Source organism: Lissotriton vulgaris, chromosome 6 (assembly GCF_964263255.1).
Source record: "Lissotriton vulgaris chromosome 6, aLisVul1.2, whole genome shotgun sequence".
Taxonomy (NCBI): domain Eukaryota; kingdom Metazoa; phylum Chordata; class Amphibia; order Caudata; family Salamandridae; genus Lissotriton; species Lissotriton vulgaris.
Genome location: NC_141694.1, coordinates 515,416,832 through 515,438,628, shown reverse-complemented (window position 1 = coordinate 515,438,628; position 21,797 = coordinate 515,416,832). Strand labels below are relative to the sequence as shown.

At 43.3% G+C, this 21,797-nt stretch overlaps 1 protein-coding gene across 1 annotated transcript in view; it reads left to right on the top strand.

Moving 5' to 3' along the window:
* IMPG1 (interphotoreceptor matrix proteoglycan 1) overlaps nucleotides 1-21,797 on the top strand; it is a 1,383,550-nt gene that overhangs the window by 79,986 nt on the left and 1,281,767 nt on the right. The window contains exon 3 of the mRNA XM_086925652.1: nucleotides 14,687-14,853. Coding sequence (XP_086781778.1) covers nucleotides 14,687-14,853 — 167 coding nt within the window. The remainder of the gene's footprint in view (nucleotides 1-14,686; nucleotides 14,854-21,797) is intronic.

Below are 21,797 nucleotides of genomic sequence, written 5' to 3'. Positions count from 1 at the left end.
AATCATAAATTATCGCAGAGAAAACCTATTAGCAATGTACAGAAATAAACCCATGTCAAATAAACAATGCATTGAAGGATTGGATAGGCAAAGAGAGAAACGTTTCAGAGACAAAATACATTTGCAAATGATTATGCAAATTCAGAATATTATCTATAATAACCCAAGTAAGAATCATAGAAATCTACCCTGTGGCAAAAAAGGGCAGTAAGGCCCTCGAGAAGAGTCGAGTGGCAAAGATTAAGTCAGGAAATCAGGAAACAGGTAGGCCTCTATCTGGAAACAGCAAACCAATGACAGCGAAGATCTACCGGTAACTAAACACCAGCCGACCTAACCAAACCCACCGTAGCACCTCAATTCTACCGTAAACCTAAATGTCTAGCCCACATTTGTTTCAATATGAGAATAAACTCCGTCTCTCATTGGCGAAGGATGGGGGTGTTCTGTCACACCACTCTCAGCGTGATCATTTTATTCAATGTCCTTTTGTCTTTAACTTTCAGCAGTACAACAAATTCTACCCAGGAAACAACTTTGAACACAATCATAATACATATTTCCTAGAGTGTATTTCATGTATCGAGTCTTTCACGCTTTCTTTATTTGGCTCTGCCATCTCGTGAGGAAGTTGCTCACATCCACCGTTTATCTTTTTCTTTTCGGTAGCTTGGCAGTCATACAGGGATACAGAAACACGCATGGCATTTGTGTTCTCTCTTCTTCTTTCAAAACCATCTTTTTGAACATTTTATTTTTCTACTAAATGTTAACCCCAAACTGGCAAGCAGGAAAGTAGGCCCATGCTGGCTTTTTCTACAGAAAACAAACAAATAACATTATTATTTTCATGAAATGTAATTTCATTGCACACAATCCCAGCATTGCACTAACCCATGCACAACCCATATTAATAATATTTCCTAGCAATCATTAACGTGCACATAAGCAGCATTAGCCTTTTTATTTTTCTGCAAGCCAAGAACAATTGCGGCCTAGTTCCATGCATTAGTAGACGAATGTGCAAAAGCAGCTCTTCTTTGTTTAGCGTTTATTAATAATAATTTTCACAGCACCCTGTTAATGAATGTAACTGAGGGTTCAATCCCAAAAGGTTTTATTGTCGCAAAACCCTGCTCCATCACGGGGAAGTGTCTTTTTAATGACTGATAAACAGTGTGATTTTCCTAATCGCATAATGTGGCTTTGAAAACATGCATAAACAAAAGCTTTGATGCACATTGTTTTTCAGTCATAAATGGGAGCACTCAAAACAACTTGAACTAAAGCACACTAAAACATTTGTTTTTAATTTCAAATAGTTGCTAGCTCCTGTGGCAAGACTGAGGCCTTTCCTATGGCAGACCAGATCTAGTCACTAGTGATGCACCAGCTCCCTAGCCCTGAAAAGCAGAGGTCGCATGCATCCCTTTGTTTTGTGTGCTTAGCGGGCCTTTACAGCGCTGCACATGCAGTTGGTTACTATCTCACATTAACTTTACTGTAATATGAAAATTTAAGTAGTAAAATGTGCATTCTTAGCTATTATTTGATGATTTGAAGAGATTATTTAAATGCAGTGGTAGCGTGGGTATGGCAACTGCATGATGTCTGACCCCTTCGCCCCTCCATAGGATAGCAGCAGCAGGCCACTTGATCACCAGTGCTGTTGCAGTGAGGATAGGTGGGGTTCATTACAGGTCCCCACCAATGTGTCATTTTGTGATCTGTGTCAGCCTGTGCCCAGTGCTGTTAATGCATCCTTATACCTTGGATTCATTGAGCCAAGACTGGTGACTGCATGCGTGCAATGTTTGAAGTGGCGCACAAAGTGATCAGATACGGGCAGACCAGGGCCTTTTATTGCCACATGGAATCTGCAGGGCTCTTACTTCAGTCTGAAGACTGAGATGGAGGGGATCATATGTCTCTGTCCTAGGTGTACTTCGAGGCAGTGGCAAATGGATGGGTGCAGATGTGCACTGACTCTATGACAAGTGAATCTCCAGACATATCCTTATGACACTCTGCCTTTGCGGTCCTGTGTCAATCCGGTGAGAGGGTTGCTCTTCCACACTGTGGACTACCTGACCATATCAGTATGTTTGAATTGGGTTTCTGGTTGGTAGAGCTATGCACCCTGTCTAGCAGGAACCACATTGCTGTCAGAGTAAGTCACAACACACCCTAAATTATCCTATGCTCACCCTCAGGTAGCTGGTTATTGAGCAGTTTTGTTTAAACTTAAGAGGCTATGTGTAAAGTATTTGTGCAGCACTTCTAACAGTAACACAGTGAAAACACCTCACAAAAACTCCAGTCCAGGTTAGAGAAATAGCTAGTAAATGTATAAATAGAACAAGATCAAAACAACAAAAATCCAATAAGTAGAAATTGAGATAATCATTTTTAAAGAATACGTTGTAAAATAGCATTTGAAACAATAAGCGCTTAAATGGGACATCTGGCCTCGCTAGACCAGAACAAAGTCAAGAGTTCAGGCCGATTCCAATAGAGCGTGGGCCAGATACAGGGACCCCAGTGAGGCCCGCTAAACAAAAGTACCTTAATTCTGGTTGCGTCGACAAATATGTAGGATGCAGTCAAGCAATGCACTTGTATTCCCGTGCATTTAGGGCAAAGCGTCAAATTTCTTCTCACAACAGCGGCAATGCATCAGTTCTGAGGGCAATGTGCCAGTTTCGGGATGTAGAGGTTAGGAAGGCAACCACCGGTTCCGAGATGTAGCGCTACCAAAGGCAATGTGCTGGGTTTCTCCACGCAGTAGAGGCGTTGAGGCATTCAGTTGATTTTTTCCACGCAGTGGCAGTGATGCATTGGCTTTGCAATGACGGTTCAAAAGGCAATGCTCTGGTTACGAGTGTAATGCACTGATCCTGTTCCCGCAACAGTGGCAATGCTTCAATTCTGCTCTCGCAGCAGAGAATGCATTGGTTCAGTGGAAGCAAAACACCTTCGGCACACTTCCAAGGGGCCAGGAATGGAGTGGCACCACTTGGCAGGGCAGACTCACAGATGGGAGAGTCCAGGTGCAGCAGTCTGACTATTGGGTGTTTTTTTAATGTCCCTGAGAATTGGAGTCACTCTGGGTTTCGGGTTGGAGAGAGCAGGTCCAGTCCTTCTCACTCCCAGGCAAGAGGGCAACAGGCAGCAGGTCAGCACAGCAAAGCAGAAGTCCAGGCGAGTAGCAGTCCAGCAGAGTGGCAGTCCTTGTCGCAGCTCAGGTCCAGTAGCGTACTGAAGTCATAGTGTCAAAGGTCCAGTACTTATACCTAGTTCTGCCTTTGAAGTAGAGGAGACTGCAGAGAAGGCTCTTTGATGTGCATAGATGTTTTCCCTTCCTTGTCTGACTCCAGACTCCCTACAAGTTGGGTATGCAGTCCTTTGTGTGTGGGCAGGACACAGCCCATTGAGGTATAAGAGTGAGGCTGTGCCCACCTCCTCCTTCCCTTCCTTCGGGATGACCCATCAAGTCACACCAAAGCTCCCTTTTCATGTCGCTGTCTAGAGGGAATACATAAAGCCCAGTTGCCCCCCAACCCTGACTGAACAGACACAAGCAGCTGGCACCAGATGGCTAATGTAAGAAAATGCCAGTTTTCTAAAAGTGGCATTTTCAGAGTTGCTAGTTAAAATCGAACTTTACCATAAGTTGTAATTTTAAGTTGTGATTCCAGAGACACCAGACTTAGAGGTCTTATCTCTTCCCGATTGGGTATTACACGTAAAAGTTGTAATAAGGTAATCCCAATGTTATCCTAAGGCATGAATAGGCCTTGCAGTAGTGAAAAATAAGAGTTTTTTACTACCAGGACATATAAAACGTAAAAGTACATGTCCTACTTTTAAATATAATGAACCCTGGCCTTGGGCTGTGCAGGGCCTACCTTAGGGCTGACGTATATGTATTAAAAAGGAAGGTTTAGACCTTGTTTAAATTGCCAGGTCGATGTGGCAGTTTAAAACTGCAGACACAGGCTCTGCAGTGGCAGGCCGGAAACATGGTTAAATATGCCAACTTGGTATGAGCGAATGTTTCCATGTTTAGAGGAGAGAGCACATGCACTTTAGCACCGGCTATTGATGGTAAAGTCCTCAGAGTCCTAAAGCCAACAAAACTAAGATCAGAAAAAGAGGAGGAGGAAGTCAAACATTGTGGGGGGACCCACCAGTATGATTTACCCAATCAGAGCAGCAGTAGACTCCAAGGGGCAGTCTCACATCCATTGCCATCTAGTCAGAAAGTACATCTCACTGTAGAAGCCAAGCAACACAGTAGTGCCAGTCTGAACAAATTCTTCAGTATCTTCAAGAAAATTTGCCATTCCTGCATCACCTCTAAGCATTGTGAGGTCAATCATGCTGCAAGCTCTTATATGAAAGCATTAGTGTAATCCCAGATGCATGGCACTTGGTTGCTCTATCAAACAGCACTGACTCACCATGAAATGACCAGTGAAGTAGCACCAACATCTATTGCTTTTCATATATCTAGAGACTTGGAAACTTGAGATATGCTCCTTGTTTTGTCAAAAGAGAGAAACATGGGTAAAGCTAATGGTGAACAGCATGTATGCAACTGCAGTCTGCATTTGATTTTCATGTAATGTATCTGCAAGTGAAGTACTACGTTGGGGACAAGTGTGCTTCAATAACAAACCAATCCGACCTATTTGAAATGATCCCTCTAATCTTCACAACAATGACAGTCCCCCCTGGAATATCCTGAAAGGTGCACAGAAAAGCAGCAATCACTTTCAGTTGAGAGAAGGGGGCAACAGGTCTAGGAGGCTGCTTCTCTTTCAGCCAGTTTAGGTGGAACAGATCAATGCCACACATTCACAAGACAGGCTAGAGGGAACTTTTTATAGAAGCTAAATCACTGTCTCCCTTGGCTTAAAGTAACTAGGCAGTATAACTCATCACCTTAAAATACATCATAAATGCTTTTTTGATTTTACAATGCACTTAATGCATGTGTTTTTGGTTGTATGGTAATGTCTCTAATTTCGGCAAGAACTGAAACAAAAGCGCAGGGTGATGAACTGATTTTTTGGGGAATCACTCACGTTGTTCAGCGGGGAAGCTGAGATTAGAATGGTAATGCATTAATGATGCGGATCTCTTTCTCCAAGTAGTCTACTGTCTTGGAGGACCATGGCCAATTTACAAAATGTTCACAAGTTATTGAGCAGAAAAAAAGCTGATCCAATGAGTGGGCAGCTATGTAAAAGTCAAGGTGTCAGTTTGTTCAGTGCTATGTATTTGCTGCATTTTACCCTATCCTTTTCAAAATTCTTGAGGGGTAGGAAAAATAGTTTGGAAAACACAGCCTTATTGCTCTGTGTACTTTGGCTTAAGAGATTATGCTTACCACTGTTAAATTTCACCAGCCGCCACTGCTTTGGGCATTTCTCCTGTTCCCATTTCTAAAGTTGTCATTGAGAATAATACTGAGTAAACATTGATTATCAAACCCCAAATGAATTAAATGGGTGGCTCGCTTGAAAATTATTGATATGTCACTCAGGAAAAGAAAACAGCTTCCTGCCTGATGCACAAGGTATTTTATGTCACTGATCCATCACAAATAAAATATAGACTTATCTGTTGGAGATCTCTATTCATGCTCCTTTCACAGTGCAGGAATCTTTGTATCTCAGTCGTTAGGTGTAATCACCAGCTTTCGATGCCATCTCCCACCGCAGACTTGTCGCCACACTACAGGAAGCCAGCATACGAGGAACCGCCCTGGACTGGATCCTATCATTCCTCACCGTTAGAAGCCATAGGATCAGACTACTACCCCTCCTCTCCGCATTCACGGAAATCACCTGCCGAGTCCCACAGGGGTCATCCCCGAGCCCCACCCTATTCAACATCTACATGGCTCCCCTCACAGCCATCGTCCAACAACACGACCTCAACATCGTATCCTACGCTGACGACATGCAACTCATTCTCTCCCTCACCAGAGACCCCAGCACCGCAAAACTCAAATTCCAGAAGGGAATGCAAGAAGTCGCAGTTTGGATGACCAACAGCTGCCTAAAACTTAATGCTGAAAAGACAGAAGTCCTCGTCCTCAGAACAACCCCATCAGCATGGTACAACACCTGGTGGCCCACCACCCTCGGACGGAGCCCCTCCCACCCCCTCAGACCACACCAAAAACCTCAGCATCGTACTCGACTCATCACTCACCATGAACTGACAGATCAACACCGTCACCTCCAGCTGCTTCAACACCTTCCGCATCCTCCAAAAGACCTTCAAATGGATCCACAGTCACCCACGCACTCATCACCAGCAGACTGGACTGTGGAAAGGCACTCTATGCAGTAACTGCACTCTTGCAACAAACTCTGTTGGGACAAAACAAACGGAGGATAGAATCAATACAAAACACTCTAACCTTGATTCTAGACTATTTACATTTCTCAGCTTGAACTGCCGCTCCCTACCAAAACATAAAACAAAAATATTTAACCTATTAATAGATGAGGCTCCTGACGCTTTGTTTGTGACTGAAACATGGCTTCAAGCAAGCTCCGGACCTGATGTTGCCATGGCCCTCCCTGATTCATATGCGATTATACGCCTTGATAGGATAAATAAACTAGGAGGAAGTATAGCCATTATTTTTAAAAAAATCTATAATTGTGATTTTAAAAAATTTCCATGCCCCGGGTGCGAAGGCGCCATCTTTAAAATTATACTTTCCCCTAATTTTACCTTTTCAGGAGCACTTATCTATCGACCGCCTGGTGCGGCATCAAACTGGTTGACCAATATGCCAGAACTTATTGGCCCCTTGGCCATGAATGCTGCCAACTTTACAATTATTGGTGATTTGAATTTACACCTGGACAATGATCACTGTATAAATGCCACTGAACTTATTGCTGATCTTGCGTCTCTTAACCTAAGCTTGAAGAACTCTGTCCCCACGCATACGGCTGGTCATTTATTAGACCCAATTTTTCCCAATATTGCTAATATGGACACTTTCCCTGCCTTGCCTATTCCCTGGTCAGATCATTTTCCCATTAAATTCTCATTTCGAGTACAACTGTCAAATAAAGACACATCGTTGGTTTCAACTTCTGTTGTTAGAAAATGGAAAAGATTAGATATTAACATTCTGAATACTTTTTAGAAGACACTACACCTTGCACTAAATAAAGAGTGCAAAATCTTTCGACTTCTGTCCAAACATGGCTCATGACAGCCATCGACTCATGTCTACCTAAAACAAAGCTAAAGGGTCAAAATCAGCCCCCACCTGCTCCCTGGTTCAATGATTCTTTAAAGCTAGAAAAAACTAAATGTAAAAACGCTGAGCGTCAGTGGAGAAAGTCTTATTTCATAGAAACCAAGAAGGAATATAAAACACAACTAACACACTATCAAAAGATGTGTAGTAAAGCTAAAGCCGAATTTGTTTGTACCAAAATCACTGCAGCCTTAAATCAATCCAAAGCACTTTTTAAAATAGTGAAAGAGCTGGCTGGCTCAAATACTTCACAAACTCCACCTGACCTTAATAAAACACAATGTGACCAACTAGCTACCTTTTTTGTAAACAAAGTAGATAAAATATACCAGAGCATTGAACAAGAACAGAATGAACAAAACGAAGCTCATATAGATGCTCTAAATTCCTTCCTTGACAGACCGAGTAATCTAACTGACATCCTAGACCCCAATGTCTGTGATACTCATACTGTCTTACTAGATAATTGGCCCATGCTTAATATTGATACTGTCATAGACCTAATTAACACGATCAAATCAGGTTCACCAAGAGACCCTCTACCATGTTCCATTCTAAAACTACTTAGTAGGAAAGCTATGTCCATTATCACCGATCTTTTAAATACTTCCCTACAGGAAGAACATGTGCCAGATGAATGGAAACATGCAATGATCCATCCACTGCTAAAAAAAGCTGATGCCGATCCTAATGTGCCCTCTAACTTCCGGCCAATTTCGCTTCTCCCCATTTTTGTTAAGATTCTGGAGAAACACGTTCACCGTTGTCTCACGGATTTTATAACCACGCACGACTTGTTGCCCTCCCATCAGTCAGGCTTCCGGGCAGGCTTCTCAACTGAGACTACTTTATTAGGTGTTACAGAGAATATCCGCGCTATGATAGACAGAGGAGAAACGGTGGCACTAGTGCTTCTAGACCTCAGTGCCGCATTTGACACTGTGTCACATGCGGTACTAATGCGGACTCTTCACTCTATAGGCATTTGTGGCGCTGCCTTAAATTGGATTAAATCATTACTAGAGAATAGAACGTTTCAAGTCTTTTCTCAATCTGCCTGCTCTGAAACCCTTACCTTCAAACACGGAGTACCACAAGGCTCGATTTTAAGCCCGTTACTTTTTAATCTGTATATGAGTCTGCTCGCAAAAATAGATGAAGAGACCGGTTTGCTGATGTTCTCCGATGCTGACGATTCTCAGCTTCTCTTCTCTCTTTCCTCGTCGGGAAGTAATAATCCCTCCACATTAAATCTAGGATTGGGAAAAATTGCAGGGTGGATGCAAAAAAACTCCTGAAATTAAACGGTGAAAAAAACGAGGTAATTGTCTTGGGGAAAAACAAAGAACTTTGGGGACCCCAACATTGGCCATCAGAAATGGGTACTCCCCCAACTCCAACTACACAGGCCCGTAATCTAGATTTTATTATGGATAACTCGTTGAATATGCACCAGCAAGCGGTGAAAACATCGGCCACTTGCTTCGCTATTTTAAAGTGGCTAAAGAAAATTTGCTGGATGCTACCAGAACACACAAAAAAAACGGTCATCAATGTCTTAATAACATCAAGGCTTGATTACGCCAATGTGTTATATATGGGGGCAAATAAAGCTACAATCCACCAATTGCAAACTGTGCAGAACGCAGCTGCGAGACTGCTAGGTAAAATTCCTATCTTCTCATCCACCACCAAATTTATCCGTGAGCTGCACTGGCTGAAAATAGAGAATAGGATCAAATTCAAATCCCTATGCTTCATGCACAAGATTTTTACCAAAAAAGACCCCAAGTACTTACAAAATTTGGTCCGCCGTTACCATCCATCTAGGACTCTAAGATCTGCAACAGCCAACAATTTTTTTATCCCTAAAATAAAACTTTCACGCATGGGTGGCAAATCCTTCGCTTTCCTTGGACCCTAACTGTGGAACGCCATGCCACAGGTTCTACGCTCTGAGGTGAACTACATGAAATTCAGAAAAGCCTTAAAAACCTGGCTATTCAACATCTAAGTCAGTTGTCCTGTCAATTATTACTGAATCAAAGCGCCGGGAAACCCTTTGTTGGGTAGCTGTTGCGCTATATAAGCTAAATAAATAAATAAATGCAGGTATCAACAAGTCCCTTCTCCGCAAACTCCAGACAATACAGAACACAATGGCCAGACTCGTCCTCAGCTGTCCCCGGCATGAACACATCAGCCAACACAGGCAGAGCCTCCACTGGCTCCCGTTTGAGAAAAGGGTCACCTTCATGGTCCTCACTTACGCCCACAAATGCCTACACAACATCGGACCCAAATACCTCAATGACAGAATAAACTTCCACGTACCCAAAAGAAACCTTCAATCTACCAACGTCTCACTATCTGAACCCCAGCGCATCCTCAGAGCCAGAGCAGACAGAAGATCATTCTCCTACTTCGCATCCAAGACCTGGAACGAACTACCGGCAGACATCAGACACGCCACCTCCCTGAACACCTTCGGCTAAACGGAGCTGCACCCCCCCCAGCACCTTGAGACCCTCACGGGTGAGTAGCACGCTTACAATCCCTTGATTGATTGATTGATTGATTGATTGATTGATTGATTGATTGATTGAATCATTAAATAAACCCCGCCACTGGTTGTATCTGCCTTTGTTAATCGAGAAGGAGACGTTAAAAGGAGCTACTTTTAACATCAAACACCAAGTACAGTGAAGTCCATTTGGGGCTCCAAAATAATCAGAAGAGAGAGTTGGTGTGAGTTAAAGGGTTGTATTAATATCTCTAATAAAGCTCAATTTGTTTTATTCAGTAAATATTAGTCTTTAGTCCACATTAATATTAATTTAAATAATGCATTGGTCAAAATAAGGTAAAATACAAACTTAGTAAAAATGGCAAATAAAATAGAGGTGATACAACAAGCGTGTTCCATAAAAGAATTTCCTTATTCCAAATTAAAGATTAGGATGGCAAATCATAGTTAAATCAAGAAAAGATATCAGTTCAGAAACCCCATAATGAGTTCTGATGAGAGAATAAAATGTATAAGCTTGAAGCCTTTGCACTTTAAAAAAAATTATTTTCAAGCTGCAAGGTATTCTCACATCATTAGACTGTAAAAAGGGCTAAAAAGGGAAATCCCCCCTGAAGTGATATAACCTTATGGATCTCAGTAAGAAACCAAAGTGCTCTCGAGTGCTACAAGTCAGAGTGCAGAGTGAGCGCCTGAGAGTCTACTCTAGTAACACACGCTAATATAAATTTACTAAACCTCAAGACACATTCCCTGTGCTAAGCCTCCAATAGGATTTCAATAAACCCCTGGGATAAAGTAGACTCCCTAGTTTCTCACATCTTCACAATAGGCCAAAGAAACAAGTCCTTGTAAAGATACTTTGTTCACATCTTGCGGTGCATACAGTTCTTCTCATGAGTCATGTTTCCTATCATCTCCTCTCCTCCTGGTGAGAACATCACCATCATTTGTGTAATACATAACAAATGCCTATTGTAAGAAAGCCATCCTTTTTGCCTTGATCAACCCCTATTTGTTCCTGATGCTGGTGGTTACTGACTCTGAAAGTGGCCTGGGCGATATTGACCAGACCCAGGGTCAGTGCTCTGTCCTCTAAAGGTATATGGATATTGGTATAATTCTGATTGACAAAGACAAACTACCTGGATGTCCCTTATATATGGTAGGGAAAGTTGATTTAAAAGCCCCAGTGGGCTTGATGTCCCTAAGTGTGCATTGATGTGGTGCCTGGTAAAGCTAGGCCTGCATTGTAAGTACTTTCAAAGTCCAAAACTACATTTTTATGATTTTTAAATCACCCCTATGGGCTGCCCTAGATACCCCATGGGTAGGTTGCTTTGTTATAAAAAACAGTGGGGCATATTATCAAGGGGGTTTATATCCGCTTTTTTGGCTTTAAAAGCCAAGAAAGCGGAGATAAAATTATCTCCCTATTACCAAGCTGTCGCTAACACCAGTTAGTGACAGCTAATAGGAGATAGCGACCATCTTTGGCCCCGCTTTGCATGTCAGTGATATTTATCACTAATGACATGCAAAGTGGGCGTGCCAAGATGTTAGCTACTGGAAACAATCCCTAACATCGCTATCTCCTATTACCAACTTTTGGAGATATTTGCGCTAAGCGCGAATATCTCCAAAAGCTAACACCTGCCCTGAGCAGTTCTTAGCCATGTTATCCAATGGGAGGTGGATAACATGGCTAAGAGCATTTGCTCGATAATGCATGAATATCGCTGACTTTTCAGCGATATTCATGCATTGCGGCCGTTTTTTATCGCATTTGCGATAAACCTTGCTAATAGCAAGGTTTATCTGCGATAAAAATCGCCGATGTGCGGCGATAATTTTTGTCTCTAAACAAGTTAGAGACAAAAATTATCGCTAGTTGTTGGTAATATGCCCCAGGGTTAGTAAAAAAACTTGTTTTATATGCCCTGGTAAGTAAAAACAGCCAAAGTAGCTGTTCCCCATTACAGTGCTGCTTGGCCAATAGGCTACCATTGGGAAGGCTTTATAAGATGTAATAAAGTCTAACATTTCATTGGATCTTGCTCGACATATCATTCAAAGTATCAAATTAATGGTTACATTAAACCCAACAACTTGCTATGGTCGGAATTAATATAATTATTAAATGAAATTAGTTTTAGAACTTATTACCCTGAAGTTGCCTAAAGCAGCCCTGTAGCAGCCTCTTCTGATTGGCCAGCCTTTGGCAGCCTGAGCCAAGCTGGCCCCTGAGTAGGTATGAAGAGTTTTGGGGCTGCTGCTACAATACAGCCATTTGGTCAGAGGAGATAAGCCAGAGAGAGGAAGGGGGGTGGGTAGATACACTGGATTTCAAAAACAGGAGCCCCTACAGAAAACGGATGTCACAGAACCCAGACCACCCCATTCCTTGCTTTCTAGCCATATGCGACCCCCCCATTAGATTAGGAAAGGGGCTGGAAGGGGAGTGTAAGCAGTTGATAGCCAAACTTTTGTGTTTGGCTACTCAGACACACACACACAGGAAAGATTTTTTTCCATTTTGATTTTTGAGGAAAATAGTGCATTCTGGGTCATACATATGACTCACTTTGCAGGAAGGGATCATAGCAGAGGGAGGTAGCTTTACCCCTCTCGGTTAGGGTGCCCCCCTCCCCTTTCCGGCCAGCCCAGAATAAAGGATAAATAGTTGCCAGCACAGAATAGAGGATACATATTAGAGACCTTCAGGAGCTCACAAGGTCACTGCCTAGAAAAGAAGAGAAGTATGCCTGAACTGCACCAAAAAAAGGTATGCGTTCTGTATGTATGTATGTATTTGGTATTTATTAGGCGCATGTATCACCCATAGGTCTCACAGCTCCAAGATTGCCAAGATTGCACCAGCTGCACTCACAAAGCTCCACAAAGAAATAACTGTGCCTGACTCCAAAAGGAAAGGAGTGCACTCCCTGGCCAACAATAGGTACAAAAGACCTGAAGAAATCACTTGCAAAGCCAAAGAGAGGACACCACAGCTGATTAGTAGTAACTGAATCTGTCCTGGCCTGTGCAAGCGCATTGTGGGAGATTGAGTTGTAGCCCCCAAGTGACAATCCAGAGTCTCTGAAGCCTTTACCATTGCTAGAGGACACTTATTTACCCAAAGGGACTAATAACCACTGGCAGCCTCATTGGAACCAACGCAAACCGATGCAAGATGAAGTGAAGCCTTGCAAAGCCTTGCTGCTCAGCTACCAACTTCAAAAGAACTGATGCGGGATGGTGCATAGCCTCACAATGCCTCGCAACCATCTTCAACAGAACTAATGCAGTACAATGCGACACAACGTAGGATCTTGCATCGCAGCCCTTATAGCTTCTTGTAACCGACGTTGGACAATATGAAGCCTCGCAAAGGAACACCGCGCCAGGGGCCTAACTTGCTCCTGTGCCTGGTCTGCACTCCAATACAGTTGGCCTGAACTTGTGACTTTGTCCCAGTCCAACATGACCAGATATCCTCAGTTGGCGCTTTGCACCTATAGGCACTAGTTTTACCCATAACTATCTGAATACATATCTCTGGTTCCCTACATTTGATGTTTGTTGCTTTGGTGTTGGTATGAAGACACAAATATTCTCTATTGTTGTAAACTGGTGTTTGATTTTTTTTGTGTTGTGTATTTTACTTATTTACTGTTTTGTTGGTATTAAATGATTAACATAATATACCTGTCTCCTAAATTAAGCCTGACTGCTCATTTGCCAAGCTACTGCAGGTTGAGCAGGGATTAATTTAATGAAACTTGACTGGACCTATTAGTTAGTGATTGTGGTAATATTACTAGCTCAGGGTACCTACCCCAACCTACTAATAGCCCACTTTCCTACACATATTCACTAACTAACAGAAGGCTTCTGGAAAGTTACATCATCCACAGTGGAAGATAAAAACATTTTGTGCAAAACAGTTCAACGTGGGAAACAGGCCTTTCAATGTAAATGTATAAATTAATTTTCATATAGCATCCCTAGTTAGGCTAACTTAAGTCAGTACATAATTTTACTTCACTGGTATGTTTGCCACGCCCAAGTATGACTAGTCATTGCAAAAATTGTATTTATTATATGTATTATTTAGCATAGACTTTTGAACTTTTCAGTTAAATGCGTTTTAGTTTACAAAATTAGGAAAATCACACTAGCACATTTTCACTGTTCTTTTTTCCCCATACCAAATTGGTATAAAGAGTTCACAGATCTCTTAGACATCTAAGTGCTAATTTATGGAATGACCTCCACTTTGGGTGACCCAGAACCCGCTGTCGTTCCACAGATCATTCAAAACTCTTTTTTTTCGTTAGTCTTCAGCCCAGTCCACTTTTTAGTTTTTTACAGTTTTTTCCTTTGAGATACTTTTGAAGAGCGTTTACATGCTCTATACATCAATAAGAAAATAAAATGAGCCAAGCCACTTCGAAGCGTGTGAATCTCACTTCACTCTTGTAACTTGTTTCCTGACCAGTTATGCACAGACGGTCTCACTCCATATTTTCCGGAAAGTCCTACTTTTAAGGTCGATTGAGGACATAATAATCGAGGCACAGGCTCAGAGGGCACAGCACACAAGTCCCTCATGAAATACATTTTTTGTTCACAGACTACTCATAACAAGAAGGTAAGATGTAAAAATGTACCTATCATTTTTTTTTTTGGTCCATCGCCGTTGGTGATTTGGAAAAAAATGATTGCCCATCAGTAAGAATTCGCGCTATTATTATCTCCATTTTATGTTGTTAAATTATTCTGGAACGCACACTTGCTGTTTTGCTTTGTCACGTTTACGTCATTAATCTGAGGTAAACTGGTTTTATTTTGTCTTTTAGTCTGTCAAGAGGCGGTTTGGGAAGCTTATAGAATTTTTCTGGACCGGATTCCTTACACATCTGAGTATCAATTTTGGGTCGATGCATGCCAGAAAGACACATTCTGTTTATTCGATATCGGGAAGAACTTCAGCAATTCTGGGGAGCATCTGGAAATTATTCAAAGGGTAAGAGCAACATTGTCAATTAAAATACAACCTACAACACGCTGTATGATAGCTTGTATAGTCATGTCTTCTAGATTGTTAATGTTTTTGTAAATAGTATTAGCACTTGTTAATGTTCCTCTAATTAATATTAGTAATTGGACCCTCGGGTTCCAGAGGTTCTTTTCTCCTCTACACAATGGGACTGATTGGGGGGCATATTATCAAGAACTGCGTTAAAATTATCGACCCCTTTAGCGGCAGAAAACTTCCGCTAAAGCGGCAATAATGGGCTTGATAATATGCCCTTGAGAATTCCAATAGAAGCCCATGTTCACACCAGAACATGGGCTTCTATGGGAATTTAGCAGTTTTCTGCTGCTAGCGATACTTTTAAAGGTGTTTCTTGATAATATGCCCCTTAGAGTTGGGTGCTAACTCCTCTGATTTCTAAAGGAAGTTGACTAAGCCCACAAGACAGACTTGGGTGGTGCACAACCCCAAAATGTGGATCAGGGGGTCAGGAATGGGGTTCTGGGGAGCAGCTCCTGTTGAGGTGAAGATCCAGTTACTCTTTTGTTTTCTTAACGGTCCACCATACCAGAATTTAATCTGTACCAGACCTACAGTAAGATGGAGCTGTGTTAAATACACAGCTGAGAAGAGTTGCCAATACCATTGCTTAATTTGAGCCGGTGGTTTCATGTACTCCGCACCGCACTTAATTGTCAGCACCGTGTTTGTAACAACCTGCCACAAGTTAGTGCTGTCTGGCTAATTTAGAGACAATCACAACAGCTATTTATTAATACAATATGCTTAAAAAACCACTATTACCTGCCGCCAAAGCCAGTCTTACAGTCTGGGGTCCTGAAATAGTCCAAATTGTTACAATTGTAGGAGTGTGATGGTTAGTTTGTGTTGTAACTATCATTGCAGCATGGAAGGGGCAATGCGTGGTGCAATCTGCAGTGACCTTCTCACGAGAGCCCTGGCTCCTATTGTTTTACAAATTAAGCACTGACCAATACACTCAACTGGCGACTGATAAAACAAGCGAGGAATCCCTGCGAATGACCATACAAAGGCAGGAAAAGACAATGTTACAAAACGAGTTCTGACTGCACAGCATGCTAAAAGCAACAACAATATGCCATGAGCATTTAACAATAGATAATTCGTGCTTACTAGTATTTGGCTCTGTCACAGCTGCTTTCAGTTTAGTTCATCCTGTTTTATTGTGACTTCACAAACAGATGTAGCAGAATCAACATTGTACAGAATAATGTTTCTCCTTGTCAAAGTCTTACGCCAGACTTATCTGTGTGAATGCCCCTCATGTGAATCCTTCTAGTCTCCTTATTTGACGTCTTTATCAAATGATATACCTCAAACAAGAGGCAAAGGCAATAATTATGTTCAGCATTCATTAGCATAGGCGCGATCAAGAGTCTGATTAGAAGCCTTTTAAAACTAGAGTCAATTGTCAACTCAGGTATTCCTAATTCTGTGACATAGCCAAATTAATGTTTCAAAACACAGAAACCGGATCAGTAACATGGTTAAGCATCTCTTTCATAAGGGGGTCTGGAATAAATCTTCATGTCCGTAAAAGCCTTGCTACTAGGTCTCTTCGTAAGCCACTCTTACTTACATTAAAATTGGGTTCTCTAAAATATCAATGGATCTCTCTCTGCTGCTTCAGTGTTTCTGGACACTGAAAACCTTTACAGCATTGCAGTTCAAAGTCAGCATTCTCACCAACTATCAGTTGAGTCTTGACAGAATTCCCTTTTAAAAGGGGACTCCACCCAAGATATCTGCGAATCCGTGGTTTCAAAATGGCCACCACCTCCAAGAAAAATCTCATGGATGTATTGAGATCTTGCAAGCACACTACCTCACTAAAACAGTGGGGCACAGGTTTACAGATAGCTTTCCTTTGCACAAACTAACTTTCCATGATCCATGGCTGACAGCCCCCAGGGCGCATGTGGCCACAGAAGGTACCTGATGGACAGGACATGTTTGAGGACCAAGGCCAAGCTGGGAGGATAGGGGTGAAACGAGATCCCTTTTGGGGAAGGGGAAAAGCCTTAGCATGAGAGGTTCGAGGGGCACTGAACGCTCTGTCTATAACAACAAATCAGAGTGGAAACCTCATAATTGTCAGTGATAGTGACTGCGTTGTGTGACGTGGTAAGATATTTATCTGTTTGAATATGTGTCTTTCGATGTATTTTAGCTGAGTGAATATACATGCAAGATTGCATTTTTCCTGCATTGGCTTTTTTATGATATGGTAATTTCGAAAATGTTTAGTTGACTCCTGCAGTTGTGTAATGTAGTGCATGCAGACTACAAGTATACAATTGAGTCTCTAAATGTACGTGAATTGGACAAAATGTGCATTTTGTGAACCAATGGTACATTTGTACCTTAAAATGTACTTTGCTGGTACAAATGTACATTGGTTAGACTGAATTCAAAGTATGTCTAGGGGTAGGCTAAGCTACAAGGCCAGCTGAATGCATGCCCCAAAACTCCAATGATACTTCTACTCTGAGACCAAATCAGACGGAAGCACACCTGAGTTTCTCCGGGGGAGGTTGAGTCTGAGTCCAGGAAGAAGCGGTGTCATAAATAAAGATTTTATTTCAGACAGATTCCGCTCACCGGGGACTGAACTTGTGAGGAGGTGGGATTCAGTTCACTGAACAGTAATCAAGATGGTGATGAGGAGGTGCACACGGTAAACAGCAGCACTCTAATAGGGTGCCAAAGTGCAGAGCCCGATCCAGAGGAGGCTGGGGAAGCATCCCAACCCAATTACAGACCAGAGCATGCATAGCTGGTTCCAGCCCCGTAAACCTTGAGTCCCTTCAGTGTACCAGCCTGACTGGGTTCCTGAATTCCATTGACTGGTGTGGCAACGGAAAGTGCTAGATGCAGCACCTGGGCAAGCTGCCTTAGAGAAGCTTAGAGATGGAAATCCTATGACTTTTTGACTTCTGAAATATACTCAGAAGGAGGGTCAGTTGAGCCCGAGGTAGAAAACTAGGTGCCTGCTTGCTACTGAGATATAATTTGGGGCCATTTCCTTAATTGCAAAAACATATTTTCCACCACAAGGAGCAAATATATAAAAGTATTGGGGCAAACATTATTTCAGCAGACATTCTCATTGAGAAAGGCCCCACTTGGCATGGCAGAAGATGAGGACATCATGAGGTCTGTCCATCTGACAGAAGGTGAGATGCTCACTATGGACAATTTGAAATGCTCGAGTGTGTCAGTGACCAGTACAGACAATAGGGTAGTGAAAATGGAACCTGACCTCAAGGACCTGACCTCAAGTATTTCAGGCAGTGAAACTGGAGATGGAACCCTTGGGAAACAAGTGACTGCCCTGGAGTGCTTTCAACACATGTAGCATTATGAAACTCAACCAAATGTCACTTTCAGAGACAATGTTGTGTGGTCATGACACATATGGAGTCCGAAACTAAGAGCCTAGAGAACAGAATGAGAGTTAATTGGATCAGTGGTGGGCTGACACCCGTAAAGAAAGGCAAAAATGTTACACCCCCTCTGCAGAACTTCATACAATCTGAGGTCGTACAAAACGCAGGGGGACTGAGCTAGTGTAACATAAAGCTACTAGGCGTCCTATAAGAGGTTCAAGTCAGGAGTTGATAGGGCTGGAGCCGTCATTGTACAGTTTGGTTCTGCTTCACATACAGAGATGGTGACCTGTGCTGTGGTGAAGCGAGGTTAATGGTGTTTAGACAAAATATCAAGTTTTAAACATTGAAGGACATAAATATCGGAAATTAAATCTCACGACACACAAATATATTGATGCACTAATATCATTTACAAGAATATATTATTTTAGGTAAGTAACATTGTTTTAAAGAATGTTGATGCTTTAATATTGTTTGCAGTCACATAGGGGCCGATTCACTGAACTAATCTGAGACAAAATTATTATATCAACTAAAACACATTAAAATAATAAAAAATTATATTTGTAACAACTATGGGGCAGAGTCACAGAATTAATCTGAGATCAAATCCTAAACTTACTACTTTTAGTATTCACAGTAGTCATTTAGTAGTAGTAAATTAGGACTCCTAACTTTACTGCTACTAAACTGAGACAAAATCCTAACGTTACAACTTTCGGTACTCAAAAACAGCATTTAGTAATAGTAAAGTTAGGAGTCCTACCTTTACTACTACTAAATGTCTACTGTGAATACCAAAAGTAGTAAGTTTAGGATTTTATCTCAGTTTAGTAGTAGTAAAGTTAGGAGACCTAACTTTACTACTACTAAATGCCTTCTGTGAATAGCATAAGTAGTAAGTATAGGATTTGATCTCAGATTAGTTCCGTGACCATAGATGTTATACTATGTTATGTTATGCGTTTTTATTTGGCGCACAGATGCTCCAGCTAAGGAGCGTCCTGGCGCCCGACAAGGCAGCTGCACAACACAACTAAACAAACAAACAGTATAACCAAACTAAGGGAATAAAAAAGTTTTCACCGCACGGCGAAAGGAAAGCAGATCCCTCATAGCACGAATCGCCGGGGGCAGGGAGTTCCACAATACCGCCGCACGCACTCGAAACGAGCGTCCTCCAGCTCTGCTCCGTTTGAAGCGCGGCACCACAGCGAGTTCTAGGTCCGCAGTTCTCAAAAAACGCGCTGGAGTGTAATGGGCGAGGAGGGCCATCAAGATCAAAGCTGGGGAACCCTTCAAGATTTTATAGGCGACGCAGAGGACCTTAAACTGGATCCGCTGGGCCACAGGGAGCCAATGCAGTGACCGCAGGGTGCCGGAGGTGGGGCAGAATCTTGGAAGGCCTACCACCGCTCTTGCTGCGGCGTTCTGCACCCGTTGTAAGCGCGCAATCTCAGCCTGATTCAAACCAACCAGTAAGGAACTAGCATAATCCAGCCTCGAGATGACTGTGGCTTGGATCATGAGTTGCCTGGTGGTGGCATCGAAGAACTTAAGCACTGGACAGAGCCCGCGCAGGATGCCAAAGCAGCATGCCGCCGTGCGTTTGGTGTGACACACAAACGTGAGGGAAGGGTCCAGCCAGACCCCGAGGTTCTTAAGCTCGGCGACTGGGATGGGAGCAGGACCCAGATCCCCAGGCCACCATCTCTCTCCCCAGAGCTCCGGGTGTCTGCCAAAAACCATGACCTCGGTCTTACTAGCGTTCAGCTGGAGATAGTTGGACGTCATCCAGCTGGCGACCGCCCGCAGTCCTTGTTGAAACCTGGGGGCATCCACTTCGGCATCCCCGCTGATCGTGACCGCTAGCTGGGTGTCATCGGCGTATGACACCATCGTCATACCCCATTGCCTGACGACCTCAGCTAGCGGCCTTACGTACAGATTAAACAGCGTAGGACTCAGCGAGGAGCCTTGGGGGACCCCCTGGTTCAACGGATGGAATTTGGACTGATACGGTGGGACGGTCACGCTAAAGGCCCGGTTGGCTAAAAATGACCGGAACCACTGGAGAGCGATGTCGGTCACACCAACCTCCTCTATGCGCTGCAGAAGGATCGGGTGCGAGACGGTGTCAAAGGCAGCGCTCAGGTCTAATAGCACAAGCGCTGCCGTTTGTCCCGCGTCGAGCACGGAGCGAATGTGCTCCACCATATAAAGCAGAGCCGTCTCCGTGCTATGACCGGCCCTGAACCCATTCTGCATCGCGTCGAGGATATTTGCGCGGCGGAGATGTTCCGAGAGGACAGCATTTACATGCGCCTCCGTAACCTTAGCCGGCCACGGCAGGAGTGAAATCGGCCGATAGCTCTCCGGCTTGCTCCCGTCCAGGCTGGGTTTCTTGAGGATAGGACGAACCATGGCTCGCTTCCACTTGAGTGGAACATCGCCAGAAGTTAATGACGTATTGATCAAGGAACATAGCGGCGAGATGTCATGTACCGCTAGGTCCTTGAACACGTCGGGGCAGAGTGGATCCTCTGGGGACCCAGACTTCACTTGACGAGCCAATATGCCAAGGCTATCAGAGGTTAAAGTAGGAAAGGAATGCAGTCCCTCAGATGGTGGTGGCATAGAAGATGGATTAGCCAGGGGAATGGGCAAAGGAAAGACCCGATAAATAGCATTCACCTTTTCCAGAAAGAACTCTGCCAATTTTTCACAGTGCTCAACGGAGCTCTGGCACGTCGTTGTTATCTTTTTGGCAGTAAGGTCTTTCAATACCTTAAAGATAGCCTTAGACGGGTTCGAACTAGTCCTGAATTGTGTCGCATAAAATGCGGCACGGGTTCGACATACCGCCCGATGGTACACTTTCACAGTGGCCAGGTAGAGAGCTTTCTTCGTGCTGTTATAGGCTTTACGCCACGCCCGTTCTGCACGCCTACAGGAGACCTTCAATGCACGCAGTGAGTCATCATACCAAGGGCTGGTTTTGCCGGTCCCAGTTTTGCAGCTGACCAAGGGAATAAGAGTGTCCAAAGCCCTAGATACCCAATCACAAAACCTGTCATAAACCTGATCAGGCGGCCCGTGATGAAAAATGGGTCAGCCGATAGGAGGTGGAAAAACTCCTCCAGTTTAAGTTTGTTTCAGCGACGTCTGGCATCGAACACACCACTGGCTTAGGTTGAATAGCCGGAATAGGGCACTGGATCTGTATCAAGTAATGATCCGTCCAGGCTAAAGGTGTGCAGCTGGTAATGCAGGCTTCCGTCAGATTAGTAATAAACGGATCAAGGGTGTGACCCCCTGAATGGGTGGGCTGTGCCACCAGCTGAATCAGCTGGAGCGCCTCAAGATCTGCCACAACACTGGACACCGAGGGGCTGAATGAGTTATCGAAGTGCAGATTTAGGTCTCCAATAATGGAGAAGTTGGAGCACCCTATAGCCAGTTGACTAATGGCATCAGGTAGCGCCGCTCTAAAGGCCA